The sequence below is a fragment of the Solanum pennellii genome, chromosome 1 (genome assembly GCF_001406875.1).
Source record: "Solanum pennellii chromosome 1, SPENNV200".
In the NCBI taxonomy this organism is placed as follows: domain Eukaryota; kingdom Viridiplantae; phylum Streptophyta; class Magnoliopsida; order Solanales; family Solanaceae; genus Solanum; species Solanum pennellii.
The window spans coordinates 672,772-684,805 of NC_028637.1; the positions used below are offsets into that span (position 1 = coordinate 672,772).

The 12,034-nt window shown below is 28.5% G+C and overlaps 1 protein-coding gene across 2 annotated transcripts in view; it reads left to right on the forward strand.

Annotated features, from left to right (window-relative positions):
* Window positions 1–8,791: 8,791 nt before the first annotated feature.
* Window positions 8,792–12,034, forward strand: part of LOC107008414 (protein MAK16 homolog) — a 4,895-nt gene continuing 1,652 nt past the window's right edge. The window contains exons 1-8 of one of the 2 annotated variants that reach the window (XM_015207447.2): window positions 8,792–8,941; window positions 9,065–9,144; window positions 9,234–9,343; window positions 9,966–10,084; window positions 10,181–10,278; window positions 11,334–11,421; window positions 11,538–11,672; window positions 11,874–11,982. In XM_015207447.2, coding sequence (XP_015062933.1) covers window positions 9,083–9,144; window positions 9,234–9,343; window positions 9,966–10,084; window positions 10,181–10,278; window positions 11,334–11,421; window positions 11,538–11,672; window positions 11,874–11,982 — 721 coding nt within the window. In that variant the 5' untranslated portion in view covers window positions 8,792–8,941; window positions 9,065–9,082. Of the gene's footprint in view, window positions 8,942–9,028; window positions 9,145–9,233; window positions 9,344–9,965; window positions 10,085–10,180; window positions 10,279–11,333; window positions 11,422–11,537; window positions 11,673–11,873; window positions 11,983–12,034 lie in introns of both variants that reach the window. The other variant, XM_027916206.1, reaches the window with a different exon arrangement.

The following is a 12,034-nucleotide window of genomic DNA, read 5'->3' on the forward strand; positions in this document are numbered from 1 at the left end:
ATGCAGTGTCATTTTCTCTAGACATTTTTTTTTAAAATACTACTAGTAAAATAAAATTGCAACTACCAATTTAATTTTTTTAACATTATTAAAAAAACAAAAATTCTTACACCATAATATAAAATTATTATTTGACTAAAAAAAATAATAATCAGACATTACATGACATATCCAACTGTCAAATTTCAGATCTCCATGCAAACCTAACAATTTCTTCTATTATTAACAAAACTTTTATTTTAAAATATTTTAATTTTTTTAATTTAGAATATAGTACTTTTAAGTACAATTAATATAAGTAGATAATTCTTTTCCAATTTTGATGGGTACTTTGTACCGTACAATAAGCCGGTCTTGGCTCACATATCCACGTCTCCGCATGCTATTGGACCACGTGGTCTTGTCTTTTTTAATATATTTTTTTCGATTCGTATTATCTGTCTTTTATAATTTTTGTAAACTACTCTCCGATCTTTAGATCAAAATATGCATCTAATCTAAAGCTTGTGTAACGATACGAGAGTGAAAAAAAGACGGACGTACTTTGTTATGAGTATGATCTTTTCTAGGGTGTTGACCCTAAATCCCTAAAATATTACTTTCGCACGTAGATTTAATTACGAGAGAGAAAAAGATGAATGGTAGAGTTGGTTTCGACCTAACGTGTGGACGATTTATTTTTATCGATATCAGACATAAGCAGTGGCGTAGCCACATAATATTAAGGGTGTCCAATTACACCTTTCACCGAAAAAAAAGCATATATACAAGTAAAATAATATATGAAATGATTAAATAACCTATTCTGGACACCCTTAACGTAACAATTTGTTATTTCTAAACACCCTTTAAGAGATTTCTGACTCCGCTACTGAACATAAGTTATTTTGTATTATCTAAAAAAACTCGAAACGACTAATATTTACGATCAAAAAAGTAAAAATTAATTTTCACAAAGATGTAGGACGAGACAAGTATATCTCATCAAGATATACATGGGTGTCTAATTACACCCTTCGTCGGAAAAAAATAGCATATATATAAATAAAATAATACACGAAATGATTAAATAACCTATTTTGAACACTCTTAACATAATAATTTGTTATTTCTGAACACCCTTTAAAAAGTTTCTAGCTCCGCCACAGAACATTCTGCATTATTTAAAAAAACTTGAAACGACTAATATTTACTATCAAAAAAAGTAAAAATTATTTTTCACAAAAATGAAGGATGAGACAAGTATATCTCATCAAGATATACATTCACGTTGTTGGTTCTTATCATATTAATATTGCAATGTCATATTGCCACAAAGCTTTAATTAGATTCACTTAGTTAATATATTAAATTATAAAGTTAGGTATCATTATGTAAAACCGACACAAGAACAAAATATATAAAAATAAAAATTAAAGACACAAGAATTGTGGTCACTAATTAAGCTCGTAATGCATGTAAATTATCTATAAAAATGTAATACGTGTTTCAATTTATATAGCATATAATACAATAATAACTATAATTAAATATACACTCAATCAGTATAAATTTATAAGTAGAGTTTAGATAGATTCAGTATATTCGAACCTTACACTTACATAGTAAAAATAGAATACTTATTTCTAATAATCCTTCGAATTAAAATAAAACATTTCTAAGTAATTTGAAAAGAAAAATACAGAATTGAGAGCAACAACATCAACGGAATAATTTGAAATAGTGAGCAGTAATAGCAATAAAATAATATCGTAATGTACTAAAATACAAATAATAACTAAAATCGATGAATATGAACTATGAAAATAGTGTTAATTATATTGATAACAAAAGAAAAGGTCATAGTATTAAAAAGTATATACCATCAAAACATTTTATTTTAGGTATTATTTTTGTTGCTAATTAATCTCTAGGTCTTTAATTACTTGCTTAAATGATATTGTAATTTTGCCACATCAATTTTTAGGTAAATATTTTATATTTCAATTGACACAATAATCTTCATATTGTAATCAAAGTTGGAAACACAATATATTTTTATTAGATTTACTGTTTACCAATGTTTGCATATAATGATACAAAAGAGTTAGCTGTACAAAGTCAATTTTCAAAAAAATGGGGATTTTGTCTAGCTAAGCAAGATCACATTTTGTTTATAATTAATTGAAATTATTTAATTAGATATGCATACGTAAAATGTATTAATCAAAAATATCGAATTCAAGACTTAAAAGAATGAAAAAAATCTGATAAAAAACACTCTGTTATTTAAAAAATCATGTTAGATTTATATACAAACTGTAATAATCATAAGTCTCAAGTTTCAATACTTGATAAAAACACCGATCTGATAAGAAACGCTTATGCTACATGAATTTAAACTATTAGATTAATGACATTCTCTTATTAAAAAATATGTGATATATTTAAAACCATAATCATTTTTACAAAATTAACTTAGTTATTAACTAAAATTATTCTTATTTATTTTTTAATAAACAATGTACTAGATGATTCATACTTTAAATATATTTTTTCACTAAATTAATTTATATCATTTAATTCGGAAAAAAAAAAAAGTTTTGCCGGCATGAGATTATGAAATTTGAAAAAGAATGGGTGAGTAACCAGCAAAGCAGTAGCTGGAGACCACAAAAAGATCCTATTTTTATATTTATTTAAACTTTCGATTCGATATTCGATATTTGTATTACGATTCGACTAAAATTTTAATTTACACATTGTAAAAAATAGGCTTCTAATCAAATTTTTATTATCTAGACAAGTTTAAATCCAAGACCACTAATTCATAATAAAGGAATAAAATTTCATCTCATATCAGAACTCATATCGATAATAACTAGAGCTACACCCGAATTTGAACGTTATCATGATTTCGAAATCGACATCACACTCAGATTTGAATTTATCTCTAACTAGTTATCTCAAATTTAATATCTGAATTCTCGATAGTAAACAATTACTTCTTTAGATCTATTAATGATTTTTTCTGATACAAATCCGAATCAGTCGAGTCAATAAATTTCGAATATTTCAAAATGACAAAGTACATTATATCTTGACATGCACCGACGAATATTTTTATATGGCGCGTTGTAATATAAAGTGTGTTATTATAAAGTTTTTTTACAAATATATTACTACTAAAGTCTACTACACATGTATCAAAGTAAGAGTATTACACACATACAATATAATTATTATTATTATTATAATTAGTCAGCGTGTTTCTATCTGTGTTTTTTTGTATTATTATTATTAACACACTTTTTTATGTGTTAGACTCTTGACTTTTTGTTTTGTACTTAAATTTAGAGTAGTGGTCTTTTAATCCTAAAGTCTTACTTTACGAAGTGAGATTTGAAAAAAATAGAGCGTATTTATATTTTATTTTCATGTGAAAAAGTTATTTTTTGAAAAATTTGAATTTAAATATATGTTAATATCTAAAAATGTAAGTGGTAGAGTAGTTAATTAGGAGGTTTTTGATTTCTTTTTTAGTGGAAATGAATCTGCAACGATTATACTTTATATTATCGATTGTCGAAAAATCTCGTGACCTACATATTGACGTATATAGTTTTCTTTATAAACGCTATAATCCATCATATTGTGGTGGAAAAGTCCACTCAAACCTACATCTATTATAATAGGTAAGATTTACATTTCTTCTAGGTGAATTCGTCGACTAATTTATTATTATTTTATTTTTATTAGATTTTCGTATTTAATATGATTTGAATTTGAAATGTCGGATTAAAGATAAAGAAATATTTATTAGTTATCACTCCGTTATATTTCTTATTGAGAAGCTAACTGTTCATAAAACTAATTAAAATACGCATAAATTAATCCAAACATATTATTTTAAAAACAAAATCTAGCTAGTTGTAATCACCCAAAACAGCGTTACAACTCATATCCTTTGGTGCAATATGTCAAACTTTTATGTATTACTTTTTTACTTTTTTCTCCACACACTTTTTGTCTTTATCAAATGGATTAATTTTTGTATATTTTAATTTAATGTTATATTGGTCGGTGATGGAATTATTTTTGGCTAACATGAATGGTACGAAAATATTAATTAAGAAAGTTTTTGATGGTTTTATTTTTATTTATTTCTAAAGATATAATCTTTTAAAAAGTATTTATCACTTTATTTACGATTCATCATCCCATAATTAGTTGTAAGCGACTCTTTTGAATCTGACATTTATATTCAGATTGATTCCTATTAAGCATTTACATTGTTCGAAAGCATGTGCCTAGATTAAAGACTTAGATGTTTGATTTCAACGTCAAAATTCAAACAAAATTTAAAAGTCCACAGATGAATTTAAGGAATTAATAATAATCGAACTTAGAGAATAGGTATCCAATGACTACTGTTACTTGATCATACTATTATAAGACTTTTCATATCATGTTTTGAACCAAATTTTGACTAAAAATGGGGATTTAATTTGGCATTATATTTCCCAATTCCAATAGAAAAACAACAATTCACACAATACATATGTTTTTGTAATAATCTTTTCAATATCACACATTGAATGACTTGTAAAACATTAGAATTTCAGAAGAAAAAAAAAGTCTTTGTAAGACTTGATTGTGTGTTTATATTTGGCACTCTCTAGTCTCTAGACACATGTAAACTCATTCATATGTACTTGAAAATCGTCCAAAATCGTGATAGAGCAGTAAATATATTTTCATTTATTAAATATCAATGAGTACTTCAGATTCGAGTTTTAGAATTAAAATTGCCTTTTAATAAATAAAAAAATACATCAGCGTGAATCTAGATAGTCAATCTCAAAGTGAGTAGTTTAAATACCGAGTAAAGAATAAAAATAAAGACTTTCTTGATAATTATCCATCATAGTGATAGGGTTGTTAAGTACTTATTTTTAATTATTATTAACCAGAGATTTAATTAAAAAAATACATTTTACTTCTTAAAATAAAATAATAAAACAAAATAAATTATAATCAAATTCTAATTAAACACCGTACCAAATAACAAACAAACAATTAAAACCTTTTTAATAAGCAAATTTATAGAAAATCAATGGAACTTTTTGTGACATGACACACATAAAAGGTCCACCCACATACATCTCTAAAAAAAAACTTTAGAAATAAAATCGATCTGACAGAAAACCTTTTAAAAATATAAATATCAAACATCAAATAACATGACGAAAAAAAAAAATTCTAAGAAAATTCATTATGTGACATTGACACATGAGGTCCACACCTAAAAATAAAAAGTAAACCTTTTTACGTGTTGCATTTAAATTTTTTCTTTTGTTCCCATATCCCAATTATATGCATGTTTTTATAAATCTATCAATGTGACATATATAAATAAATATATGTGTGAATGGTGATAATTTCTACACTAGATTAATGCTAAATGGAACAATTTTTGTCATTAAACAAAAAAATGCACTCTTAATCCTATTTAACTAAGAATATTAGAATATCAAGTCATTAATTACGAATTATTTATCAACAAATTAATCAGCAATAAACATAACCCCTTTCACTTAAAAAGAAATAAGAATTAGCTACAATATTTTTTCCATGTTCGATATTTATATTCGGAATCCAATTAATATAATATGAATTTGAATTAGTCAGACATTAACACAGTACCAAACACGGGACGGAAGAGAAAAATCAACAAGGAATATTGTAGCTATTTTTTTAAAAAGTGAATAGGGTCAATGTTATTCCTATTATTGACTTAAAACATTCTTGTTACACTTCATCAATTTATTTAATAGCATAAATATTTGTAGTTAAATCATTATGATTTTTTTGGCCCCTCAGACCTAATTAATAAATTCTGATTTTAATCATTATATGGTATATAATTAATCACATTTAGTTTTTAATTAATTGAAATATGCACATTTAATCTCTTTGTTTGTAAAATATTTATAAATCTATCATGATTTTCAATTATTCCACCATTCAATTACATCTCGTATTGTTACATTGAGAATAATTATAAAAATAGTTCAAAATATAACTTTTTTTACATATAAAAAGATCATAAACACACTATATTTAACTAAATAATAAGTATGTTTGTCCATTATCGATCATCACAAGAATTAAAATTAGAATTTACGGCAATTCAATATATACAAATATATCTCATAAAATTCAATATATTTTAAGATCAATATGTTTCCTTCTGGGAAACAAAAGGAAAAAATATGTCAAAGAAAAAATGTCATTTTATTATAAAAAAAAAAACAAAAGGCTTTGAAAATCATTTTTCATGGGTAATGTGGGCCCAATGAGTGGACCAAATACCCATAAACCGTGTATGGTAATAAAAGCCCAAATTTGACCCATCTACTTTGTAAATATTGTGGGCCCATGAACGGTTGAGAGGACGGTTCGTGGGTCCCGTTGGAGCGTTAAGCTAGAGTAATTAAGTCGTATACGATATTAATGTAGTTTAACTTATTACAACCGACAAATGTTATGATAAAGTTGTAGATATTTCTATATATATAATTAGACGTCTTGAGTTCAAGCTTCAAGTATGAACTCATTTTTGTTAAAGACGGTTTTATTCTCAATGCAAAATTTCTGACACAAATATAAATATAAATAATCGATCCATGATATGGTAGTTGAATACTAGATGAGAAACCAAGAAAACATATTAATAAGAGGTCTAAGACTTGTTTATATTAGTTTTAAAAGTCAACTTTTTTTTTTGTTAAACTTACGTACATTCAAATAGAGTATTACAATGAGGTAGACATGAATTCAAAATTTATGAATTTTGAATCATAATTTTTTTCTACTAGATTTTGGATGAATTAACTATACATTTTAGACGAATATTTTAAAAAGTTCAATTAAAACTATTAAATTCTATTGATCCCATAAATTTTATCATGGCTCATTCTTACAAAGAGAGAACTAGCTAGTATATAACCTTATATGGTTGTGTTTCAAAAAAATAAATCGAAAGCGAAATAATTTTTTCCGGGAAAAAGTTTTGTTGGAAAATAAGTGGACTTCTTATTTCTTTATTTATTTTTTGTGTTTGGTGAGTATAAGTAAAAGTATATTATCTTGTGAATATTTATATATGATCTAGAAAAATACTATATAGATGGATCAGAATTGCATCGAGAGTGAGAATTCGGGAGGGGGGGGGGGAAATCAAATGGCTAGGTTTGGGGATGTTGGTTTGTCGGTGGAAACAGGACAACAAACTCGAAATGTCACTAATAAAACTTGTTTTTTCTATTTTTATTAAAAAAATCATTTTCCTCAATTTTGAAAGGCTTGTTTCCCTAATATTTTGATCCATCAAACATATGAAAGTCGAAAAATATTTTTTTCCGTACCAAATACATTTTAAAGAAAAAAAGACTTTGTCTAGCAAGTATTTTCAATTGGTCAAACAAACAAAGAGCTTGTCAAGCAAGTTCTTGAAAATTTCTATCCAAAGAAAAAGAAAATGCAAAGTAAAATTGGACAAACTAACAAGAAAATGATGGCCACCAATACAAAAGCAATATATTTTTTTAAAAAAATATAAGTTTACACATCTAACCTTTTTATTATTAGGTTTTGAACAACCAACCATCATATTAATACACATTATTCAATTATTTTATCTTCTTCCATGAATAATATATTAAAAATAAATTATTTTGGTTGGTATTGCACATATAAAACTTCAATAGATTTACTCACTATGGGGGTGAATATTGAAAAAAAATAATTAAAATCCACCCACTATGTAATTCCCTAAAACAACAATTTATTAATTCTCATCTTATAAAAATTCACCCCTAGCTAATTAAATAATGATAAGGGGTTGAAAAAGAAACATAAGTGTAAGTGATAAAATTGTAATTATTTAGTTAGAATATTCGGAGTTTGAATGTGATTTTTAAAAAATATTTTGTAGCTATTATACGTCTCGATTTTATTTTATTTTTGTTAATATGAGGATTAGGGGTTGTTGATTAGCAACTTGCCCATGTGAATTCCAATATTGCAAATTATTGATTTATTTATTAGACTAATAACAAGTTAATAAATAAATAAATAAATATAACCTTACTATTTATTGAAATTAGGTTATGAACTTATGATTTGGGAGACACTTTTTCACAAGTTGCAAATAACACATTGCTTTATTCCTCTTTTGTTAAGTAGTTGACTTTGTGTTGTCTTCTACTTATTTTTTTTTAAAAACCTTTTTATACTATTTTGAATGATGAAAAGTCAAAAATTATTTTTCCGATCTAATTTATATCAGACGAATTTAAAAGTTAAACTTTTACAAGTTTTTACATAACTTTTCATAACAATTAGATTAATAATTATATATTTGTGAATATTTTAACTTAGTGAAAGCATGAAAGGTCAAATCACAATTGCAAAAGCGTATACTGGGAGAGTTAAACCTCCGATCGATTGACAAGAGATACAAAGTAATTATTTAAAGAAAAAATGGGGTACATATTCAAAATATTCAATTAAAGACAAAAGAACCGATCATCTATTATTATTCAAAATTGAATGAAGTCCTTTTATTTTAACGCAAACTCGTAAAATGGAATATCTTAACAATGAAGGCTTACTTAAAAACCCCAAAAATATAAAAAAATTCATACCGAACCAAATTAATTCAGTTCTTCGATTTTTCGTGGGTTTTAATTTTTTAAGTGTTTGGGCCAAAGCCCAACACCCTTTATAGCCCAAATATTCAATTCCTAATATTTTTAGCCCATACCCGTTAGGGTTTAACTCCATTTGAACCAATTAGGTCATAAATTATTTCCCTTTTCAATTTTCTCTCTGTGCAAGTAGAGCTGCAGTAATTGGGGAGAAATTCATCTCGAAATTGAGCGATTCGCTATTACTGGTAAGTTTTTGTATCTTTCTCCAATTTTCAAGCTAAATTTTGATGTAATTTTCAGCAAAAATGATAACTTTTTGTGTAATTTGGTAGAGGTTTGAATTTGGGTATGAATTTGTCTGTAACTAGGTTTAGAAGTGATTAAAGATGCAACATGATGAGGTTATATGGCAAGTTATCAGGCATAAGCATTGCAGCTTCATGGCAAAGTGAGTTTCTTTTTTAGTTTTTGAGTTTCACTTCATATGGTATCTGCTAGAGGTTTTTATTTGATTTTTTGTTGTTTCGATAATTACAGGATTGAAACTGGGATATTTTGTCGAAACCCATATAATGTAACTGGGATTTGCAACCGTAGCTCATGTCCTCTGGCTAATAGCCGGTACGCCACCATTCGGGACCATGATGGTACTGATTTGCAGCTTATTTTATGTAATTGTTGATATGTTATAGAGATGTTAGCTTTTGTTTAAATAAAAGAACCCATTAGAGGGTAGCTGCTTTTTTCAAGTTTCAGGTTAAAAAAGAGTAAGAAAAGGCAAGTATCAATAAGTAAATGGTTTTCATTGGAATTCTAAGGAATACAGGATATGAGTTAAACGATCACCCATCTGTAAATAGAAAAGTTTTTTTTAATGTAATCTCATTAAATGAATAACTTGGCTGCTACAGGCATGTCCATATACTTGGATTATACTGATTTTATGTTTTTCTTCTGGGTTTTGAGTTATGAATCACGTGGTTAGGTTGAATTTTTGTTGATGCGGTAAGTCAATGTGGTCGTCTAAATGTTCTGACATTTATAGTAATCTGTCTAAGGAATCTAGTGTGGTTTCATAGGCTGCTCCTGGACTGCTTCTTTGTGTATATTTTTTTGTGGAAACTAGTACTCTGTTAATCATAGGAGTGATTGTGGGTATCTCCAAAGTTTAATCATAAATCATGAACTTTGGTAGAGTTTCTTTTGGATCCTCCGATGAACTCTAGTTGGTTGCATTTGCTTATTTACTTTTTTTTTTGTGCTATGCAGGAGTATTCTATTTATACATGAAAACAATAGAAAGGGCTCACATGCCAAACAAACTTTGGGAACGAGTTAAATTGCCAAGAAATTACGAAAAGGCTCTTGAAATCATTGATAAACATTTGGTAATGAAATAGCTTTTTTTTACTTACTGCTGTATACGTTTTGTTCTTCAATGCAATAACTTCCCTCCTCCCTCCTCTCTTTGTCAACTACCACAGATGTATTGGCCTAAGTTCCTTGTGCACAAGGCAAAACAACGTTTAACAAAAATGACTCAGATGCGAATAAGAATGAGGAAACTTGCTTTGAAAACAAGGTTCGACTTCCCTCCGTAGACACTTAATATACATTACACTTGTTTATTTATTGGCTTAAATTTTACTTTTTATGGTCTTGAGCATTACTATCGAGGAGTTTAAAGGTGCATGCTTCAAAATTTTAGATTCTCGTTTGTTTAATTGATATGAGTCTTCATTCCATTTCACCTTCTCTCACCCTTCTTCCCGAAGAATGAATATTAAACAAGTAGTTCCCTGGATTCTTCGTTAGTAAAGGTTGGGAGGACGCTTAGATGCAGTCTAAGTAGACTTGTAGTGAGATGTTCATCTCACAATTCAGAAGTGAAAGGGAGTGCCCTGCTTTGATTGAAGAAGGGTGGGGTTGTGGTGCTTCATCAAAGAGCATTTATTTATTACATCTTTGATAACTATACCAATGGCCTGCGATATTGGATAAGGACATACCAGTGTATGCAGAATCCTAACTATGCCAGCTTATCCAGTTGCCCTTTAGTTCCTGGATATGCAGCTAATCATCCGTGAAAGAATTTGCTCTGATATGGTTCTTTAAATTGCATAGTTATTGGTATGGCCATCATTTAACTTAAGCTAAATAGTTCAAGTAACCTTCCTCTATGATCATATCAACAGCCATTGCTTTTAGCAAAGGCCTGGACATCCTTTATTCCTTCCCATCTAGATTCTGTACAACATAATTGCCATAGCTGTAATAGCACTATGTTTGTCCTATAAGTATTTGATATGACAATGAACTTTTTAACAGCTGGGTGGTTTCAAATTCGATAGTGGGCTTAACCTCCCATGTCAATTAGGTGTTGCTAGGAGAATATTTCTGTTTCTCCTAATTCAAACTAGTGCTTACAAAAAAGCTTGCTTTAAACCAATGAATTAATGGTGCAAGTTGTGTTTTTGAGATCATAAACACTCCTATCAGCTTTTCAATAAGGGGCTTGTTTACTTCCATTTGGTGGTACCGCCTCCCCTTTAAGAAATAGATCTTTGCTTATGGATGTGTGACTGTACACATTTTTCTTCACTAGCTAGTACATGTTTTAATTTGTTGTGTGTCCAGGGAGAAGATAATGACCACACCAAGGAAAGAAACAAAAAGAGAATCTCGGCGACAGGAAAAGGCTGAAAAAGCTGCTCTTCTTGATAAAGTGAGTTTATGCTTGTAATTTGTCCCCTTTTGTTCATGGTAGCTTTGTTGTCTTCTTCCTGCTTAGTAGATCATCTGGCTATATCCTTTACAATTTATGCCATTTGTATTCTGCAGAGTATTGAGAAGGAACTGCTTGAACGCCTTTCAAAAGGAGTTTATGGCGATATATACAATGTTCCTGAGCAGAAGTATCAAGAGATTCTTGCTAGGGAAGCAGAGCAAGTAGCTAGTGAAGAAGAAGATGAGGAGGTTTTATTCAAAAGCTTTGTGATATTTTCTCAGCATTCCTTGTTTTCCTAGTTTTGCCTTCCTCTCTTTTTTTTTTGCGGGGGAGGGGGTTGGTGTGACTCCAGCTTGGAGTTTGGGACTACCCTCTTCTCGTGAAACTTTGGCTGATACAACGAGATGGGTCAATTTATTAATTCTTCTGTTAATGACTGAAATAAACAGGAAGTTGAAGTAGAATATGTTGAAGGCTATGAAGATCTTGAAGAAGAAGATGACATCGAAGATTTTGATGGTTTTGGAATTAGAGACAATGGCTTGGATGCTGATACCGGTAAATTTCTTGATGGATATGCTCTCCTTTGCTCATCCGCCCCCCCCCCCCC